Source organism: Mustela nivalis (genome assembly GCF_964662115.1).
Source record: "Mustela nivalis genome assembly, chromosome: 15".
In the NCBI taxonomy this organism is placed as follows: Eukaryota; Metazoa; Chordata; class Mammalia; order Carnivora; family Mustelidae; genus Mustela; species Mustela nivalis.
This window is the reverse complement of record NC_139034.1, coordinates 13843105-13866145: the sequence shown is the minus strand read 5'-3', so window position 1 is coordinate 13866145 and position 23041 is coordinate 13843105. Positions and strand designations below refer to the sequence as shown.

Genomic DNA, 23041 nt, shown 5'->3' with positions numbered 1-23041 from the left:
TGGGCACCAGAGTTAACGAGTCTAAACCTGGAAAAAAGTGAATAAATGGGACAAGTAGAAAATATGTCTCCATTACAGGTTTAAAATAATTTTGAATACATTAGCTAATTGAAAAAATACATCCCCTCTGCTTCAATTTTCCTACCTTCATGCGGCATATACAATACAACAACTATTCCTTGTTCACTAAATACGCAGAATGCAAATGAAATAAAGAGGAAATAAAGGCAGGAGAACTTCCAAATTAGACTGAGGGAAGAAGCCACTCGGAATTCTTAGGAGGGACTGATAGGGTGCAGAGCGTTGAAGAGAAGAGTAGTTTGAGGCGTGTTTACTTCGAAGAGACAGGTGAACCGAGAATTGATCAGCTAAAATGAGTGTAATTTCGAGGACCAGGGAAAAAATGTCATATGGAAGGCCCAGTAGCAAGTTGAGATGGATTCCATTGGCCAGTGGCTGCTTTGAGCATGATTTGATTCTTAGGGGTACAAAGCAAGCTCCTCTAAGAAACGTCCCTTTCTTTGGGGTTAGAAATGTAAAGGGTTTGTAGACTCCAGTCTTGGAGTCATGGTGCAAAGTCATCTTGGAGACCGCACGTATGACCTCCTGGGTGTCATCGTTACTTCTCCGGCCACCTGCCCAAGGGACCTGCAGTTCCTCCGAAATGATCAGAACGCTGCCTTTCGACCTCGCACACTTCCCAGATTCTCCACTGAGGTCCTAAAAATGTCCAAAACTGCGACAGATCGGAGCAGGTGGGGCCGTCGGCAGCAGTGTGGGGACACTTTACGGACACGAGGGGTGTGCGGAGCAGATCCGCAAGGCCTACCTAGCCACATGTTGTTTCCACAAAGGCCCAAACCGCCTCCCAAGTGATTGTGCAGAGTAAACGGGGTTTCTGAAAAAGTCATTAAAATGCCGGAAAAAGTAACAAACTTTCCTTTGAAAATATTTGAGAGGACAGAAAACAATGCCGCTCTGAGATGGTTTCTAGTAAAGATTGCCTAAACTGAGAACCCATCAGCAAACTTGCTTAAACTGAATTTCTATGCAAAGTCTTTCAGAATATTTTAAGATCCGAGCACGACGCTGAGGGGAACAGCAAAGAGTTTAGAAGGAGTAAATTCCTTCTTAAATAGCCTGAAGCTGGAGCAGGGGAGAATTGCTCTGACCCCCTATTAATATTCCTTCCTAAATTGGATTTTGGTCACTAAGACCATTTATCTAATGCCCCGAAGCGGACAGCTTCCCTGTCACCACTAGATCACAGACACCAAATACATGTACCTATAGTGCATATTCAGACTGAGGGGACCAGCTGTCCTTGTACTGGGGGCTGGGGGTGGCAGAATGACATCGGAAGGGTAAAGTAGCTTTCAGAGATCTAGGAAAGACCTGAAGGAGGGTAGAGGAGAGAACGAAAACGGATGTTAATGCCTAAGGATAATCAAGTGCCTCCCTGTCCCCTTCAGGCTGTTACAATTGGCAGCTTCACTTGATCGCTTGGTACTAATAAACTTCAGAAATGTCAATTATCTTTTGTAAAACTTGAAGAGTAATTGCCTTCTCTTTCTTATGAAATCCACCCTTGCGGTGCATAATGAATGAAGACGTGTCCAAGATTCCTGATATACTTGGTGCATGGGGGAGGGCAAGCTGGCCTCTCTGTTCCCCCCACGGAGCCCCATCAGTCCCCCGATGAGACTGGCTAAGCAGCTGCTCTCACTGCTCCTTTCTCTCCAGTATGTCTTTAAGTAAGGGATGGGGGATCCACGTACCCAGACCAAGAACCCCCAAGCTTCCCTGGCCAGAATCTTCCAACAAATTCTCAAGGCTTAGTTGTGCCCCCAACAATATATGCATAGGGGACCTTCTGAACACGTTGCAGAACCAAGACTCTGTACCTTTCTAAGGATAAACATCCATTTAGAAGCTGAAGAGAAAGGAGCGGAGTTAAGAAAAGAGTGCAGTGAAGTAATAGCAGGGAAAACATTTCCTTGGTTGGCACTGCCAGAATTCAGAGCTACAAGCCCAACCCCAGATGAAAGAGGAACCCTGACTTTGACCATGTCCTCGACACGGTGGAGAAATGGAGGCTGTCATTTTACGGACTTCTGCAATTACTTGTCCATGTCAGGCAGGTTCAGTGAGACTGACAAGCACAGCTATAGAGCTCTCTGGTTCACACCCAGAAAAGTGAAGTGACCCGTGGGTAGAGTCCCATTTTGTAATGAAAATCACTAGAAGTTATTTATGGAGAATTGGTCCTGACACCCCAATCTATCTCTGCACTGAGATAACATCCAGCTTATTTAGGTATTGTATGTTCTTAAGATGTAGCTAATCCTATCCTAATGCTTTGCCCAAAGAAAATTTCTTGGATGTGCTTTCCACCAGCCCAGAAAAGCCTCCAAACATATACCGTTTGTGAGCCACAGCCAGACCCCACCGAGAGAATCAGACACACTAAGTTTGCATAAGCCCATGCATATAAATGGCAGGGCAGGTGGTTCAAGTTTGGTTTCGTGCCTTTTAAAAAGTCCTCTTGAGGGGCACCTGGGTGGCTCAGTGGGTTAAGCCTCTGCCTTCAGCTCAGGTCATGATCCCAGGATCCTGGGATGGAGCCCCACATCGGGCGCTCTGCTCTGCAGGGAGCCTGCTTCCTCCTCTCTCTCTGCCTGCCTCTCTGCCTACTTGTGATCTCTGTCAGATAAATAAAGAAAAAATCTTTAAAAAAAAAAAATAAAATAAAATTGGGTGCCTGGGTGGCTCAGTGGGTTAAGCCGCTGCCTTCGGCTCAGGTCATGATCTCAGGGTCCTGGGATCGAGTCCCGCATCGGGCTCTCTGCTCGGCGGGGAGCCTGCTTCCTCCTCTCTCTCTCTGCCTACTTGTGATCTCTCTCTGTCGGGTAGATAAATAAAATCTTTAAAAATAAATAAATAAATAAATAAATAAATAAATAAATAAAATAAAAATAAAAAAAATAAAAAATAAATAAAAAGTCCTCCTGATTTTCAAATGAAAAATTAGACCATAAGAGAGGGAAAAGAAATGGAGAATGTGAACATCATTTTCGAAAGCGCCTCTCGCCCCCTTGTCTTTATTATGGAAAAATGCACATAACATAAATATTACCACTTAATCATCAACATGTACAGCTGGGTGACAATAAGTATCAACCAGCAGCACTCTCTAGTTTCCAAACTTTTTCATCACCTCAAAGAGAAACCTCGTACCCATTAAAGCTTTCGACTGTGAATGAAGCTCAACTTTTTATTCTTTTGTGACGTCTCATGACCCACAGAACTGTAGTTTGAGTATGGCCAAGGTCAGCAGCCTGTTTTGTCTGCTGAGCATCTAGGGCTTGAGGGACCAATAGCAGAGAAAAAGAAATGGGAAATGAAGAAGAACGAAGAGAAATAGAGACATGTAGGTGTATGGTGGGGGACGAGAGATGGGGCTCCTTCCCAGTGGTCACCCCCACAGATCTCAGGGCTGCACCTTGTCCAAAGTCACTAACCCCAAAAATAACAGCCACTGTCTGGGTGCTTAAAATGGGAGACGTCTCCATCCCCAGTCTCCAATTTTCTGCTTACACCAAAGACCGCCTGGCCAAAGAAGGAAAAGCCACACTCTGCCTTAGATAATACTGTGCCTCCATCTCTTAGCAGAAGAATTAAATGAGGCTTTTCTACTCCATGTGTCCAGAACTTGCATTGCCTCCTCTTCCCCCCAAGTACAAACTTGAAACAGTTTAACCAGGACCTGCAGTGATAGACGTTAATGCAGCCGGCGACTCCCAATCCAATTAAGGACAACACGCACACAAATAAATGTCTTCATGGATGACCTAGTCAGTGGACTTGGGCATGGCTTGCATGACTGCATCGATGCTGATAAAGTCAAACTGAGAAAGTCCATTCCTCCCCACGCCATGCTCAAGTGCTTCTCTTCTGCATTATCTCCGACTAGTAAGCAGCCTGAAGCAATTAGGTTACTTGTTTAGTTTAAGGAGTTATCTCATTCAACCCAGTCCTAAAATAAAGCAAACCAAACATATATTGTGTACCGCAACACACACACGTGTACACACACACACACACACACACTCTCTCTATATATAGGGGGCCAGTCTTCTGATGGGATGGATTTTGGTTTTGCCTTAATCCAAAATTTTAAATTATAAAATATTATAAATTAATAATTATAATTATTTAATTGTAAATATTAAATATAAATATATAATATATAAATAATATACATTTTTAATTATAAATTGTTGTGAAGTACAACTTTCCTCCAAAAATATTTCATCATTGTATGGCCAAATATAATGAAATTTTGCAAATGTCTAAGTATTCGGAGATGTATATATCTTTTAAACTTCTATTCATTGGCTCTTTGCTGATAGTCCGGAGGCCCATCATTTCGTTTTTTAAACTACCCTTTTTAAAAATTAAATGATACATGAATACATTTTCGTTGTAAAAGATCACACAGTTCCGAAATAGCAGAAGCTAAAAAAATTTCCTTGTGGACAATTAACATAGGCCAACTGTTTGATTTGTATTTTGTCAACAATTTTATCATTTTTTTTACCTAGATATGTGCAGATATGCAAGTTGGGGCACACATAGATGTGGGGAAATAATAAATGGGATTCAGTCATTCATTCATTCAACAGTTATTCACTGAAAGCTCGCTCCGTACCAGGAATATAGGAGGTGCTCTGAACCAGACAGGACCTTGAATTTACACTCTAATGGGAAAAGCCCAGGTGATAAATTTAACGAACAGAACTCTACACATATTGCCTACCATCAGATAGTAGTAACTGCTATGATGGACAAAACAAGGTCATAGTTCTTAGTCAGGGACCTGAAGAGGGGTCACATAGGACAGCCAGCCTCTCTGAGATAAATAGGAGTTGAGATCATGCTATGTGTTTTGTTTTAGGACTTGCTTTGATCACAGTGTACCTTGGAGCTCTTTCTCTGTCGGTGCATAACATTCTGCCTCGTTCTTTTTAGCCTCCATATACTATCATGTGGTATGCATGCTCATAATTTATTCTTCTGCTGATGGAAAAACACATTCTTCACTTTAACCTCTATGCAATGCAGTACTAATACTAGACCGGTTGTAAAAACACCTCTTCGCTAGACACAGAAAGGCCACTTCGGATGGATGGCTATGGTCTGCAGGATACGTGCACCCAGCCTCATGGAGCAAGTACCGCAAATCTGAATGGAGACAAGAATCTATGCAGCAGGAATGTGTGTGTGTGTGTGCCTGTGTGTGTGCACGCATGTGTGTGTGTTTACAATGTATAGATACGAACCATGAAACTTTAGCTATCGACTATGTGTAACTATAGACTTAGCACCGCTGGACACGTTTTTTTAAGTGCCTGAATCATCTTGAAATACTTCATTAGAACAAAGGCAAAGTTCACAGTGAAAGGGCACAAGAATGCTTTTCATTCTTAAATGTTTAGAAATACATGTGTGTTTGGCATAGTTTCAAGGTGCTGACTTCAACTACAACCCCTTCAAGCCAGCCAGTTTACAATTTCTTGACAGCTTTTGGAAACCATTCTGTTCTCATAACCCAGTTTTGTAAGTCAGGCTTGTGAAGCAATAGATACTGTCCCAAATGAAAAGACCTTTGTTTATGGCTTTTCCCTTATTTCGTGGTTTCGTGAAGAGGAATATTATACAGCATTTTCCACCACTGGTCTCAATCTTATTATTACTTTTTTTAGAAGGAAGGCGGAGGCAGGAAGGGCAGAGGGAGAGAGAGAGAGAGAGAATCCCAAGCAGGATCCACACCCAGTGCGGAGCCTGACACCAGCTCCATTGTACAACCCCGAGATCATGACCCGAGCCCAAATCAAGAGTCAGACGATCAACCAGCTGAGCGCCCGAGGCGCCCATCCACCCTATTCTTTTCTGAGAGCTCCTCTTCTCTCTTTTTCATGGCTGAAGAGCCAACAGTCTCACAAGGGATCCCATTTCCCATCAGGTCTCCTTTAAGCCATGTGTTTTAAACATCTCATAATTCTCTTCCAACATAACACGTTATGTTGCCAACTTTGATTTTCTTTCATGTGCAAGTGCTTTGCCGCGTGGCTTGACCTTAGGGTAAAATTCTCAGCAGAGAAAGCAGCAGCCCAGTGGCGATCCTTTGGAAACACTGGAATCATTTGCATTTTAAGGGCCATTGAATGAGTCCACCATTGCTTACTCCCCAAATTTGTCAGTCTTTGTAGCTTACCAAACTTGGATGTCTCTTCCCCGTAGTTGTCCAAACCTCTGAAGTTTGACTGGATAAACACAGTCTCCTCTGTGTTCTTTGTGGAATGTTAATCCGACATCCAGCTTCCAGTTTTCTTGGGTTGCATTAGTCATCTTGAATCTATATTTGGCTCTTCTGGTCCCTTGTTCAGATACAGCTCTTAGCTTATCAATTCCTTTAAGAGGTATCAATCTGCAGGTACAATTTACCATGTACTTACACCTATAAACATCATCATCCTCATGGCTTCTGTTTATCAAAAATATATCATGTGCCAATTTTAAAGAATTTATCATTTCATTGTTATTCTCATAATAAAATGTACTTTTATTACCTAACAGCTACTACCTACCTAGTCTATGAGCCAGAGAGAAAATGAAAATGAGCAAAACTTAGCTCTTACCCTTGGAAAACTTAAACATAATAGATACAAGTCGGTTTGTAAATATGTAATGTGAATGCTATAAAATTCCATGAGCTACAAATTGGTGCCTCCACTTGGAGTGATCAGGGGTCCTTCATGGAGGAGGTGTCATCTGAACTGGAATCTGATGGTTGAAGAAGAGTTTTGATGCTGACAATTAATTTGGCCAAATTGCATGGATATGTTCTCTGAGTTAGGAGTACAGATGCTTGGCTGAGTCACGAAACAGGAATCCCTGGTCAGATTGACAGACCAATTTAGGAAACAACAAGCAGATTTTTGTGGAAGGAACAGGAAGAAAACACATGGTGTGCATTAATTTAGTCAAACAGCTCAATTTAAAGATCGACAGATTTATTTACTCAGTGGTAAATTGGATTAAAGTTCTGTTTCATGCCCTTCTCTGGACAATGTGGTATTTATGTATAAAATGCCAAGACTGTCTTTCACCTTATGGTATCATGCGAAGAAATAAAATTGTGAAAATCCCTTGAAAAGACTAAAAACTGAAGGAGGTGTTCATATGTGGAAAATGTAGACTGCACCCCATGGATAAATATGTAGACCAATGTTGTCACAAACTCTGATCTAAAACCTCCACCAGCAGCCAACACAGTAGATGCTTCAAGTTCTTACACTGGTACTGTCACCAGATTTCCTTGAAGTACTAGTTCCTACAAAAATAACTCCACATCAAATTTTACTTGAGCCTTTGAGGCTAATGGTTTAACATAGACCCATGAAACTACCTGAGTCTGCATCTCTAAGCTCAAGGACCCAAACAAAGCTCTTGAAGCTTAAGATCATAAAATTAACTGACATAGAACTTGACAGACTGGGGAGAGCTGGGTATGTGGGGCGTCCACGTGAGCTACCACCTTACTCAGCTTTGGATAGCAAATGCTACAGAGCTCCCTCCTTTCCTCGCCCCCTAAATTCCATTTTCCATGGTCTTGGTTTCTTTGGCCATCTCCTCCGTTGCCAAGCGTCTGCCCAATGCTAGACACTGGGGCTCAGTGATGAAAAGACAGTGGAAAACAAAAGTGAGAAAGTCAGCAAATTCACTACAAAACGTTAAGTGTTGGAGTAGAGGCAGGCATGAGGTGATGCAAGAATAACAAAGAAGGGGCAAAGAACATCAGATGCTTTCCAGAACATCTATATTTGCCTTGGCCTGAATATTAGGAAGTGAATGCGAGCTAAGTGACAGGTCAAGAGGCAAAGTCATGGAGGCTTATCATGAACCGTCAATAGACAAGGATGCCTCCCACAAAAGATGCCCTTAGGGATGCAGCAGTGACAGAAACTGGGAAAAAAATAGGCAGGGGCCAGATCATAGAGGTCTTTTCTTCACGAATCATCCATGTACACCTTCTAAGTCAAAGTTATATTTACTCTACCCAGCATACATGCTTCTGTTGGCCCTCACAGCAAATTTACGTAGGCTGATTTGGTTGCCAACATTTGGAAATCATAAGCTTTAACATGAAAAATCCAGATTTCTGTTGATGGAACTAGAATATTATGCTAAGTGAAATACGTCAATCAGAGAAAGACAATTATGATTTCACTCACATGTGGAATTTAAGAAACAGAACAGAGGATCATAAGGGAAGAGAGGGAAAAAATGAAACAGGACAAAATCAGAGAGGGAGACAAACCGTAATGGACTCTTAATTGTAGGAAACAAACTGAGGGTTGCTGGAGGGGAAGAAGGTGAGGGGATGGGGTAACTGGGTGACAGGCATTAAGGAGGGTACATGATGGAATCAGCACTGGGTGTTATAGGCAGCTGACGAATCACTGACCTCTACCTCTGAAACGAATAATATGTTATATGTTAATTAATTGAATTTAAATTTTTTAAAACACTCAGAAGATGGGGCACCTGGGTGACTCAGTCAGTTAAGCGTCCAACTCTTGCTCTCAGCTCAGGTCTCAATCTCAGGGTAATGAGTTCAAGACATGTGTTGGGCTCCACGCTGGGCATGGAGCCTACATTAAAAACAAAACAAAACGAAACAAGAGAAAAAGCTACAACCCTCAGAAGACAGCAATGGACTCAAATTCCCCGACTCCAGTTGGTTGGAGCTAAGTTAATGCTTCCATGTTTAGATAGGAGACAGGCTTTCTGCACTCCACAGACACAGTCCCTCCCATGATCTCATCCCCAACTCATTTATGTTATGTGCTCGGCCCCTGAAGACATCGACACTTGCAAATCCTGCTCTGTGCCCTGTTGGTCCAATCTGATACAACTTCTTTCAATAAAGGGAAATAAATCATGTTTTAACAGAAATTGTTATGTTTTTAGTGGTTGAAAATTACTTAGGGGATCCCTCTAGAAGCAAGCAGATCTACAATTAAATGGTTTCATCTCAACAACACGAAGTAGAGCATCATGTTTCTAAGTGAGCTCTACTTTTTAGTTTTAATGATTAACACCTACAGGGAAACAAAATTCATTTAGGGTGACTCTTCAAAGAACCCAATACCATTTTGCATAACAACAAAATTATAACCTATCTAAGAATAAATATAACTGAAAAGATATTTAAAGAGAAAATCCTAAAGCTATCAAATGACATAAAATAATGCCAAAATAATTCAAAGATATTTGATATTCTTGGAAGGGAATATTTATTTTTAGAAGATTTTATTTATTTGAGAAAGAGAGAGTGTGAATGAGTTTGGGGAGAGGCAGAGGGAGGAAAGAGAATCTCGAGCAGACTCTTCACTTAGTGTAGAACCCAACACGGGCCTCGATCTTACAACCCTGAGATTATGACCTGAGCCAAAATCAAGAATCAGCTGCTTAACTGCCCAGGTGCCCGGGGAATAATTATTAGTAGAACAATTTTTGAGCCATTTTTGCTCATTTTGCAAGTCAAAAATATTGGCAATTTTATTTGTTTCAACCTAAAAATAAATATGACAGTTTCCCCCAGATTAGTACATAAATTCAATAACATTCTCATCTATATCCCAACAGTGCTTCTCACAGAATTTGATAAGCTAAACCTGAAATCCTTATGGACATATAAAGGGCCAAGACAATTCTGAAGAAGAAGGGGTCATTTCAGATCAAATATGATGAAGCATTGTTAAGCAATCATAACTTGCGGGGGATAATAGGTTATTGGAAATAAATAGGAAACCTAAAAACAGAACCACAAGTATATGGGAACATAGTATCTGACAGAACTGACAGCATAACTCAGTGGGAGAAGAACAGATTATCAGTAAATGATGCTGGAATAACTGGCTATTTATAGGATAAAAATGAGATTAAAAAAAATTTTTTAAGCTTTTATTTATTTATTTGACAGACAGAGATCACAAGTAGACAGAGAGGCAGGCAGAGAGAGAGGAGGAAGCAGGCTCCCTGCTGAGCAGAGAGCCCAATGAAGGGCTCCATCCCAGGCCCCTGGGATCATGACCCTTGCCAAAGGCAGAGGCTTTAACCCACTGAGCCACCCAGGTGCCCCTAAAAATTAGATTTTTAACTCACGCCTCACATACCTCTCCCTAAAAGAAAATCCAGGTGGATTAAAGACCTAAATGGAAAAAAACAGTCTCTAAATAAATCTTTTTAAGATATATATTTTTTTAATTTTTAAAAGAAAGTATATAATTAGAGTAGGAAACCATCTTTTTTAAAGCAAGCAACCGGTGCACCTGGTTGGCTCACTCATTTGAGAAGCTGATGTGATTTCAGCTCAGGTCATGATCTCAGGGTCCTAGGTTCGAGCCCCACATTGGGCTTCACACTCAGCTGAACTCTGCTGGTGGATTCTCTCTCTACCTCTGCCCCTTCCACTGTTCATTCTCAATTTGTCTTTCAAATAAATAAATAAATCTTAAAAAAAAAAAAAAAACAATTAGCAAAAAGCACAAAGGATAATGGAAAACATGAATAAATTTGACTACATTTGAATTTTAAGAGCATTTGTATTGACAATTCACCATAAACATTTAAAAGACTATTTATAGAATAGGGGAGGAGTTGCAGCATATTTAACTAACAAAGGATTGTTATCCAAAGCATATAGAGAACACCCAGGCTCATCAAGGAAGAGACAAATAGGTTAATAGAAAAATGGGCAAACAACATGAAGAGGTAATTCACAGGAAAAGCAGTCCAAAAGGCCAATAAAATTGGGAAAAGATGTTACATCTAACTAGTAATCAGAGAAACATTTGTTAAACCCGTAGAGAGATGCCATCTTACACCCACCATGTTGCCATCAATTACAATATTTGTAGTACCGGGTATTGGGAAGTATATGGGGGAAGGGGAGCTCTTCCTCAGTGCTGGTAAAAGTATCAATCAGTATATTTTGGAAGACAATTTTGTAATCCTATGCCTAGAGCTGAAATCCGTGTACTGTATAACCCAGCACAGAGAGATCTTTGCAGAATCTTGTATACATAGCTGCGTCAGATGTGCATTGCAGCTTTCTTTGTAACAGTAAGAGTGAAAGCTAGCTTATAGTAGAGAAGTAGACCTTTTTATACCATGAAGTGGTTTTTGGTGTTGTTGTTTTTTTTAAGATTTTATTTATTTGACAGAGAGAGACACAGTGAGAGAGGGAGCACCAGCAAGGGGAGTGGGAGAGGGAGAAGCAGGCTTCCTGCTGAGCAGGGAACCCAGGACCCTGGAACCATGACCTGAGCCAAAGACACGCTCAATGACTGAGCCACCCAGGTGCCCCACCAAGAGTTCTTTTTAAAATGAGTTAAAAATGAACTCCATTGGGGCTCGTGGGTGGCTCAGTGGGTTAAAGCCTCTGCCTTCGGCTCAAGTCATGGTCCCAGGGTCCTGGGATCAAGCCCTGCCTCGGGCTCTCTCTCTGCTCAGCAGGGAGCCTGCTTCCCTTCCTCTCTCTCTGCCAGCCTCTCTGCCTACTTGTGATCTCTGTCTGTCAAATAAATAAATAAAAATCTTTATAAAAAAATGAACTCCATCTACCTGTATCAACAAGGATACATATTAAAACATCATTGAATAGGAAAAGTTGAAAATAGGTATATACTGTATGGCACCATTTATTTAGAAATTTTAAAGCCACAAAACAGTATTATATATTCTACAGAGGTACATATCTGTGTAGCAAAAGCACAAAAACATGCATGAGAATGAAACACACCAACTTCAGGATAGCAGTACCTCTGGGGAGAGAAGGAGAAGGAAGGGAGAAAGTATCTACACATTTTATTCATATAAAAGAGACAGGGGGTATTAGAGCATATATGGCTAAATGTTGACATCTGATTATCTTCATGGTGGATACATGGGTTCTATTTTTCCTGCACTTTTAAATGTCTGAAATGAATCACACGAAAAAGTTAAACTAAGAAGAGCGCCCTTTGTAGAAGATGAGCTCCTTAGAGAATAGCGCCTGTATCATACGTATAAAGTGAGTAGCAACAAGCTAAGACATTAAAAAGAAACAAGAGCACACAACTTAGAATAAGTACGGCTGAGGGGAAGAATAAGAGTAGTAACTGGTGAATGTCTGAGAGAAGGGAAATCAATAGCAAGAACAGACAATGAGCAAGTGCCCGATGAGGGCTCTGAGTGTCCTCCTGATGGGGATGCATTAACCTCTGTGCCACTGGTCAGAGTGTAGTGTGAGGGCAAGTTGGGAAGAAGGGTGTTGCTGGTGGCCCGGGACACCCTCTGACCCTGCCTCCTCCTCCACATGAAGGAGGAAGGACACTGAGCCAGGTGACGTTAGCTCATGGCATCCTTGGCATGATCTGCTCACCTTCACAACTACAGCCCTGTCTCCTTAGGTGAAAGCCCAGGCCCTGGGCTTTATTTATTTGTTGTATCAACCTTAAACCAGGATTGGAGTGATAGAAAGTTGGCTGAGGGCCAGGTCTACTGCAACGAAGACGGTGGTGAGTAGCAGGATAGCTGCTGCTAGGAACGATCCCTGCCCTTGGCCACCTGCTCTCCAGCCAGCTTTTCCTTTTTGCAGTTGCCATGTTTGCCATATCTTGCACTTTCCAGAGCTTTCTTTGAAATTATCTCAATTGATCCTCATAGCAATCCCATAAAATAGACAAAGCAGGTACTATTCTCAATTTACAGATGGGGAAACAGACCCAAAGACATTAAATGATTTAACCAAGTTACAGGGGAGAGTCTCCTGTTCCACCCCATTACCTGGACTTAGAATATCAGAATCGCCTTGCACCCATCTCTGTCCATTCTGCATTGAGTAGGGCAGCCCTTCCTGTAGATTGTTTCTACAAAGAGTCCATTTGCATTTTTTCCTCTCCACTTCCTTTCCCACCATCCAGATTTGGATCCTCAGCATTCCTTGCCTGAATTACAGCTAGTGAGCTGGACTTCCAGATGCCTCTTTTCCCTCATTCCAGTCTACCCTGCATTCTCATTCTAGACTAAACTTCCTTAGACATTGCTTTCATTATGTCATTTCCCTGCTCAAAAATTTTTGTGAGCCCCTCTTTTCCTCAGCTAGGATCTCAAACCTCTCCTTAAGCTGAACCCACCTTCTCCAGTCAACCACTCCAAATGCATGCTTTGAAAGTAAAAATGGCTAACAAGTCATCTATCAAATCAGCAAAAGTTTGTGTTTTCTATTTTTTTTAGATGATCCCATAAAATAGTGTCTCAGCCTTGCCGGTAGACATGTTCATGGGTATAATCCTTTTGGAAGGCATGTGGTTATAAGAATCAAGAGCTTTTGACCTAATAAATCTGCTTCTGGAAATCTCTTCTAAGGAAGTAATCTGAAATACAGAAAAACCTTTATGCTGAAAGATGTTAATTACACTGTGACTTAGAGTTATGAGCAGTTAGGTACAACCCTCCTATGGCTTTCTTCTGTGCTTAGAATAAAACCACAAATCCTTACCATGGCCTGTGGTCATATCTGATCGAGCCCAGCCAGTTCTCCTCTCTTCTGCTTGCTAACCAAAGTTGACATGGTCTTTTTACTGTCCCTTAAACAAGTCCATTCCTGCCCCAGGGACTTTTTAGTCGCTACTCCCTGTGCCTTCAACGCCCTTTCAGATCTTCAAATAGTGCATTCTTCCTCATCTTTGAGGTCTCTACTCTGATGTCACCTTTTCAGAGAACCTTCCCTAAGCACCCTCCATGCCCTGTGGTCCCCTTACCCTGGTTTTGTTTCTTCACAGGTTTTGTTCCTTGAAATTACTTATTTATCATTCTCCCAAACTAGAATTTAAGCCCTTTGTAGGCAAGCATTCATTTGTCTTCCTTATTATCCTATCACCGGTTCTAGTATTGTGGCTAGTAAATGGTAGGAGCTCAAAAATATCATATGAATGAACAAAATGTGTTAAAAAGTCCACTTTAGAAAGAATAAAGGGAAAATAGCTGGGAGGAAAAACTGTAGGTTTGTTTTAAATGTTCTTTATGCTTTCCAGAACAAGAATTCAATGCCCATTCATGTCAGCGGCAGGCTCTCTTGCCTGCCCTTCTCCCTGCTCCTCTGATAATCCTTGGAACCTCAGCCCAAGGCCCACCTCCTCCACAATGCCTTCCTGAGTTTTCCTATTCCTTACCGATCTTCTTCCCCTCCCAGGCTTTGCATTTAATTGGGTATGCCATGCTACATTTATTAACTCTCATTCACAAAATACTTTCTGTTTGCTGGTGTGTGTGTGTGTGTGTGTGTGTGTGTGTGTGTGTGCGCGCGTGAAACACACACACACAGAGAATATGTATGTATGTGTGTTTGGTAGGAATTCATTGTCCCTCCTTAGCAGATATTGGGGTCTTAGCCTTCCCCCTCCCCTAAGGTCTAACATAGACTACTATCAGAGTCAATACTCGATAAATATTTGGTGGTAGTCCTTGGTGTTGAGGCCACTGGGTCTTCAAGCTGGGCTCTGAAAATTTTTGGTGCTCATTCTATTACATGATGCTTGGTAGTAACCCTTTAGCTCAAATTTACGGAGCACTTAACCCCTGTGTCCTGCGCTAGCCATTCGTGTACCTGGCAGGACTTGCTTGTATTTTCATCTTAAGGTTGGAGAAACTGAAACAGAAAGGTGAAGTAGCTCGCCTAGAGAGACAAAGCTGGAAGGGCTAAGACCTGGACTAAAACACCGCCCGAGCTCTTCCCCTCTCCAGCCAGTGAAGCAGGACTTCCTTTGGCCCCGAGGCCACAGAGGTGTGTCCGTGCAGCTGTGGGCTCTCGGTCAAGTTACTTAACCTCCCCAGATGCCTCCACGTTTGTAAAACGGAGACCCTAAGACCTTAAGGGGTGGTTGTCAATGTCAAGATTCGAAGTGTCTGTAGCAGCCTCACACGCAGCAGGCGGCGAGTCGATGGTGTCATCATTAGGCACGCTGCCTCCTTGACATCTGCTCCCAAAAGCGGAGTCTGGCAGCCCCATCTCGTTGCCCTCCACACAGTGAAGGGCCTGGGTCTTGTCTGCATCTCCAGGGCTGGGGTCCGAGCTCGGCGGCGCGGACGGAGAGAAAACAAATAAGCAGCCCAGCCCAAGGTTACCTAGAGCTCGGATTTCCTCGTCTGAACGCATAATTATAGGAAGAGGGTTGGATTACAGAAGTAGCTGTTTTTGTGTGTCACCCAGGCCCACTAATGTAAACATCTCTCACCCCGCAGGAATTATTTTAGGACCAGGAAGCAGCACGCTGTTTATTGAAAGAGTCACAGAAGAGGATGAAGGGGTCTATCACTGCAAAGCCACCAACCAGAAGGGGTCCGTGGAAAGTTCCGCGTACCTCACTGTTCAAGGTAAACAGCTGCTGCAGAAAGCAACAAGAAACAGATCAGACGTCTATTTCCCTGTTTAACTTTCCACCTCCCGGTCTCCCGCTGCTTCCAGCCTGTTCCTTTCTCTGACCTCCTCGCCCCTTCCCCTGCGGCTGTGGGAAGTGACCCTCTGGGGGGAGAGGGGCTGGCAAGGCCTAAGGGGAAGACACTGGCGGGGCCACCCACCACCCCCCCAGGGCCATCATCTGAACCCCATCCCTGCAGGGAAGCAGTTCCCGGAACAGACCCTGCCACTGACCCACAGAGAACGACCGCAGTGGCCACGCTTGTGACAAAGAAATCCAGGAAGGCAGAGGGGTGTAGAGAAAGGGGAACACCCACACGTTGGAAACTTGTTCGTTCTTTTTCCTTTTCCAGTTCCCAAGAGTTAGACATATGCTGCTCTCCTGAATGTTTTCACAAACTGTTTTGTGTGTGTGTGTGTGTTTAAAAACACGGAGCAGGCTGCAAAATATCATCAGGGAGAAGCCACACATAAAAAACAGACCACATTTGAGAAAACGATTCCAAGTGCTTCCTCTTTATAGACCTCAGACAGTTTGTTGAGCAGCAACATCCAAAGCAAATCCGAGCCAGCGCTGTGGCCCTGGGGCTCCCATTTGGAAAGTAGTTCAGACCTCAGCTTCGGTCCTCGGGTGCCAGGAATCATCCAAACCTCCCATGTACAGTATCATAAAATATCAAATTGGCACCTCTTGAGATGTAAAGAGCTATGGCACACTGAGGTTTTACATAAAAAGACACAATTTGTTCGGTAGCCTGTTTCCAAGGGCTCCCCGGGAGACAACAGAATGAGCAAGTATGTGTTCCTGGCGGAGAAACAACATAGAAATCAGTTCTTCCGCCCTGGAAACTTGCACTGCTCGAAGGGTCTGACTCTGAGGCTCCAGACTCCTTCAACACAGAGCATCAACCCCATTCTTTGCCAGGGAGATGATTTTAGAGAGCCTGCTGAAAAATCTAAAAAACTGTACCTCCACTAATGTATCCTTTCAGAGAAGGTCGAGGGTAGCATTCCCCCAGTATTTAGGGTGATAGTCCTGTTTCTCTCCCAAAAGGTCCTGTCTTTAAGAATTCTTTCAACTGGTCTGCTTACACACGGACAAAACAGATAGTCATGGAAAAAAACCATTATGAACACCTCTCTTTAACACCTCCTTCTTCAAAGGATGGTTGGTTTACCTTCTAACAAGGATTCCAGATGTGGCCCTCAGGGAGTCACTGAATCAGGTCAGGGAGGCTGCAGATCTGAGAGAAGGGCAGGGAGGTTCCGGATCCTCAGTTCAGAAGGCATTTTCCCCCATATCCCCGAAAGGACGCACAGAATGGTTAGGAACCTCCGGACAGGAATGAGATGACTGATCTAAACCCGACAGCCAGGAAATGGCAGACATGCCCGAGAACTGGGTTCTTTAGACCCACTCCAGCCCCCATACCTGCCTTCCTTGTGGTCCATCCCCATGACCCTCATTCTTCTCTACCAGGGCATATAGGGCTGTGTCTGACCCAGTGACTAGGCAGCTTGGGACAGCTTGAGAGAAGCCCTTGCTTGAAGCAGGAATATTTCTGCAAGTTTGCAACTGTCCACAAAGACTTTACTTCCTTTCCCTTCACCTTTTCTGCCAGACTAGTCTGGGGTTCTCAGAAGCCAACTTGCTTCATGGCTTCTGCCCACAGTCATGACCACCACCATCCTTCTATTTGCCATAAGTCTAGCCTCCGGGAGTAGTCTCTCCTGCTGGGCTGTGTTTGTTGTCCAGGAGCAGAGCAGCAGCCCTGGGGAGACCCCCAGGCTGGACCAGACCCAGTGTGCTGGCCATCAGACCACCTGACTCACCACTAACCCTCCTCCCACCATGGCCAGTTTAGCAGTGGTCCTCCAGTACGAACAGTGGACTCAGATACTCATTCTCCTGCCTGCCCTCCCACAGCATGACTTTTGGATCATCAGTCAGTACTTATTTTATCCTGCTTTTTATTATTATTTGGGAATTGACATGCCTCTCTTCCCTACTGAATTGTAGATGTTTTGAGACAGAACTGTATCTGAACTGTCTGACTCCCTTAGCCGTGCTGCATACTTAGCAAGAGGCTATTTATTTAGTACCTTTCCCGTGCAGACACTGCTAGACAACTGGTATACCTAATCCCGTGAACTCGACAAGAACCCAAAGAAGTAGCTAGTATTTATCTTCAGTCTACAGATGGGAACATGGACGCTCCAGAAGGGTTAAATGATTTGCCCAAAGTCATACAATGAAGTCAGCGGGAAGGCTGGCCACAGTCCATGTCCTGTAACCTGGGGAGGGTCCCCTCTTCCTCCATCCGTCCCACTCCCTGAGGTGCCGTAGGAACTTGTCCTTGAGGCCTTAGTGTAAATTTGAGCCTGCAGACTTTTTCAGTTATCCTGTCATTTGGTTTTCTCTCTACCTGCTTCTTATTTCGACAGTGATTCCTTTTCCCACTAAATGCTTTTCTGAAGTCAGACAGCATGAAGAATTTGGCTGCCACTGATCATTTCTACTCGCTTCCATCAGCCTGTGCCATTTGTTTCTGAGGAAAGGGGAGACCATTCTCACCTCAGTTGCCCATGTCGGCTGCCACTGCGGACATCCTGACCCTGTCATCTCCTGACATCATCTCTCATCCTCCCGAACAGCCCACCTACTTCTCTCTCCTTCCATCCTCTTTCAGTTCTAGAGTGATTTTTTAAATGACTCATCTTATGACTCGTCACTTCCCTGCTTCAAATTGGCAGTGGTTCTGGATCGCCTCTCATCCTCATGCAGGCACACAAGGTCCTCCCTGGGCTCCTCCTGCGGCCTGGTGGCTTATCCCTCCCATCACCCCTGAGCTCCCCAGCTGTGCAACTGCTCATGACCCCCTGAAGGCACGCTGCCTCTCCTCTCATCTTCTGCCTACACACAGCACCTTCCTTTGGTCTCCACGGCCTTCCTTCTTCCTACTTTGTTCTCCCCTTGGACAACCCTACTCATCCTGACCACTCGTCTTTGCTTGCTTCAGGTGTAGAGGAAAGGACCTCCTGCCTTCCCATCCCTGTCCCCTTGGTACTCCCAGAGTATTTGCCGTGAATGTTTAATGCAATGCTTACCACAGCTTACTCTTCACTCCTCTCTCCCTAAGCCGGATGGATCTACTTAGAAAACCACCGAATGTCTGAAAAAAGATGCATATTGGTAGATTGTATAGGGCAATAGAGATAAGCTAAATTCAATTTTTTCTTAACTCGACAACTTAGTTAGGCACCCGGGACTGTGCAGCATGTGGAACCTCGGTGTGCTTTCAAAACCTGGTTGGAGCAGATCAAGGTGCACATGAAACAATTAGAACCAGATTAGTAAGAATTTTAAGCTCCTCAAGGCACCTGGGTGGCTTAGTCAGTTAAGTACCTGCCTTAGTTTCGGCTCAGGTCCTAATCTCATGGGTCATAGGATTGAGCCCCATGTCAGGCTCTGTGCTCAGCAGGAGTCTGCTTGGATATTCTCTCCCTCTGCCCCTTCCCATGCACCCCCCCCCTTTTACTAAATCAATAAATCTTCAAAAACACAATTTAAGCTCCTCCTAAGGGTAAAGTAGAAACACTAGTTTGTATCAAGCAGACTACACAGTGCTGCTGACAAGAGCTCAAGGAGTTCAGAGAGATGAGAAAGGCCATGGGGGTGAGCTGAGGTATAAAGGAAGCCTCACAGGCTGCTGGGTTGGCAAGGCAGAGGGGCAGTGAACCATGAGACAACTGTGCGCCTTCTGTGTTGATATCTCCCTTGGCAACAATAACGTCAAGGTAATTTTAAATATTTCCTCTTGTCTAGCCACTGGCTCTTCTGAGAAACTGGTACTTTTGATTTATGACCTCTTTCCGCTCGTGTGGCACGAATCCGATAGTACTTGGAGAAATGCTATATAGCTTGCAACGTGGTTCTTTCTTTTCGACTCATTATTGTCCCCAAGTGCCATGCTTTTTGAGTTCTTCTGTCTGCTTTTTCTAGATTTTGTGCCTTCTTCTTGGCTCACTTTTGTAAGTTCTCCTCCCCTTGCTCTGGCCATAACAGCTATATCCAACCTCTCCGCTTCAAACTTGTGGATAGCTGAGAAAACAGAGTCCCTGATCCGCATTCGTCAAACTGCCCGAACTACTGTACCCATTCAGACGTCCATGCAGCCGTATCCCAATACGGTCACGATGAAGTAGTGCAAGGAAATGAGGATGTTTAGTCTAAAAACCAAGGAGTGATATTATTGTTTTCCACAAATATTTGAGAAGTTTCAGACGGAGGGGAAGTTTTACTCCTTCTCTGACACTCCAGAAGAGATACCCAGAACCAAGAAGGGAGATGGTGGTGACATTTCAAGGAGGCAGGTGTCAGCTCCATTTTTGTGTGGGATAAGGAGAATTTTAAAAGTGGATCTTATTAGTTGGATGCGCTATCTTGAATAGATGTATTTGAAGCTCACGGAAGAAAAACTGGGTCCTTAGATGCTCTTCCAAAGTGTTCAGTGCAGGATGTGGCTAGTAATCTTATTACTAAAACTGGGTCCTTGCTCTCTCTGGGGGCTCTCACTCTGGTGGCCATGGAACATTCCCTAGCTTTTGACTTGATTTCCCAATATATGCATATAGACTCTTCACGCCAACCTATCTTGTCAGGTTGAGTTTAGGAAACAAAACCAAGCAAATGAGCTGTGTCTGCGGCTATGTTTAACAGATTTAAAGAGGTTCGTGAATTAGCCAGGAAGGAAACTGTCTGCTCTTTTTATTTCCCTTGAAAAAGGATTCTTATACTCATAGATAAAACAATGTGTTATTTTTGTATCTGAAAAGGATGAGTGGACGGTGGAGTCAGAGTGGCTTCTTTAAATAGTCACAGGTCTTGTTTGGTTTGGACTGCACAGGAGCACACGTGGAACTCTCAAAGGGGAAGCTCTAACGTTAAAAACAACAACACAAAACTGTTCGTAACCAAAATAATTTCTGAAATTGACATAGTGCTCAATAGTCCCTGCGACTCAATGGAATGGTGTCCATGAAAGCTTGGCACATTCTCGACCAAGGACTTGAGATAAAGACCAAGGACTTTAAGATGGCAAGTCAGAACCACAATCACATATAGATACATTCTTCTAACACATTTAGGCCTTGCTATTGAAATACTATTTCAGTAGCCTTTATAATTACACAAGAGAAAATATGACATTAAACCTTCTTTCGGGGATGACTGATGGGTATGGGTATGGGAATCCTAGAAAACACAGGACTGCCTTAGGGTCCCATAGCCTAAATGCTTAGAGTGGTAGTAGACGTGACATTTGTAAAATTATGCCATTAATGCATTTCAGGAAAGGACCCATAGAGCAGGAAGCTTACACTGTGGTCCTTCATCAATTTGGAGCGTAAAAAATAGGAAAAGCCCCAAATTGTCTTGGGTATGCAGCCACTCCCTTGTATCCCCCCTTGGCCAGGCCAGCTTTTGAGTTCATTTCTTTCTGATCCTCCTTCAAGCCCAGAGGACCCTCCACATTAGCTCCTGTCTTCCTCGATTTTGCCCCAAATTCACTCCCCTGGCTTTCCTGGCACTGGGAAGGATGTGATCAACTAATTCACATATAGATGTTGGTGACTGATGTCACTCTTCTCCTGGGTGTTGGCAACTCAGAAAAGTTCCCAAGGAGAGACCAGCGCTGCCAATAGTGAGGTGAACTTGTTACTCACTAATTTCATGCAAGAGGGCTGGGGAACGGGATATGCATGCCTTTGTACTTCAAGTCTAAACAATGACATAAAGCTGGCCTTCATCAAGAATTCAAAAAATGGTGATGGAATTCAGTTCTAATAGCTTATGCTCACTAACATGCACTAGTCTACTCAACTTCTGTGACAACCCAATGGGGTTTTTTTTTTCCTACGTGCGAGTCAGAATCTAAAGCACAGAAAGATCTAGGACTTTGTGCAGGGTTACAAAGCTAGGAGTGGCAGAGTGGAGAACTGGATCCATGTTGAACCATTCTGCCCTGCTGCCTCTCTGCTCTGAGAGAGCAGAGGACCCCCCTCTGAAGCCAGGTGCATCACCACCCCTGAGCTGTGGCCCCTGGGCCAATTATTTACCTTCTTGGTGCTTATCTGCCAAATAGACTAATGATGGTATGCCCACCTTACGGGGTCGTAAGGATTATTAACACATTAAAATCGTATCTGGTCTATAATAGAAACTTTTTAAGTATTAGCTAACATTTTTGTTTGTTAATATGATAAACCATATGAACTTCAACAAAACTTTCTGTATTTTAGTTTTCCTACACTTAATCAGGGAGTTACCCAAATGGGGTTCCAAACCACGAAGTTCCTCTTTGTCCTAAGGACCTAGGTCAAAGGATTTAGCTTTTCCAGCTTTAACCAAAAAGTGTCCTAGACCTGATGGTGCATAATTGCAATTTTAAGTATCTTCCCCTAAAATTATTCTTAAAAACTTACTTACAACTTAAATGAATACAGTATTTCTCTGTCCTTAAGAGAGGTTCCAAACCTGTATACAAAGATTCCCAAAAGGCTTCAAAAATAGTAGAAGAGGTAATTTGAATATTCCTGTGAGTCTTAGAGAAACTATGTGATAAGGTTAGCTGGATTATTGGTTATTGGATTTTGGATAAAAGGAGATAGCTCTGATTGACTGGTTCATGTGGAAGATGAGGTCTAGGTGTATCTGACTCATTTGCTTTTCATCTACATATAAATATTTGTTGAGATTTCCACTGGACCAATGCTGGAGATGCCAAATGAACACGAAACACACCCATCTCCTGATGTCTTCAGAATTCACTGGACAAGTAGCCCACATAAACTGTTACCTCAAATTAAAATAATGATCGCACCAGAGAACACCACCTAAGCCACCCTGGCAGGTATGAGGCAAATTTCTCAGGGAAAGCAGTTCTATAGAAAACAATCGGTACTTGGCCGAAGTCTGAATAGTTTTAGAAAGAAGAGACAAACTGTGATATTTGCAGTAGGTTTGGATGAGAACCAAATTATCTTGTACTTGAAGTCCAAAAACTAATAAGGATTTAAAAAAAAAAAAAAAAAAAAGGAAAGGGAGTGCTAGGGTTGGGAGGAAACTTCAAAAGAATCACTCCCCCTGGGGTCACACATTTCTCCTGTGAGCTGAGGTGCTGTTGTTACATCCACATGTGGAGGAAGATGGGGCACAGGGACCTTGGTCCAAGACATGGCTGCTTGCTTCCTGCCCTTTCCTGGTAAAACTTGGGCTCATCTCAAGTCAAGGCAAGTCCCAGAGCCAGAGGCCTTGGTCTTTTGCATGGGGGGTTGTTCCTAACCCCTGGGAAGAACCCCAGTTCCATTGTGAGAGCTGAGTTTCTGGCTCTCCTGCTTGTTGATTCGGGCAGTCCGGGGCCACACAGTGCCACGTGTCAGGGTTGGCAGGATGCTGCCGCAACCCAGAGTCCAGCTCGGTGCCTACTGACCCATCACAAAACCTCAGAGCAG

General features: G+C 43.5%; 1 protein-coding gene across 1 annotated transcript in view; it reads left to right on the top strand.

Moving 5' to 3' along the window:
• FLT1 (fms related receptor tyrosine kinase 1) overlaps positions 1-23041 on the top strand; it is a 174692-nt gene that overhangs the window by 109703 nt on the left and 41948 nt on the right. The window contains exon 15 of the mRNA XM_082700952.1: positions 15355-15486. Within this exon, the coding sequence (XP_082557078.1) occupies positions 15355-15486 (132 nt within the window). The remainder of the gene's footprint in view (positions 1-15354; positions 15487-23041) is intronic.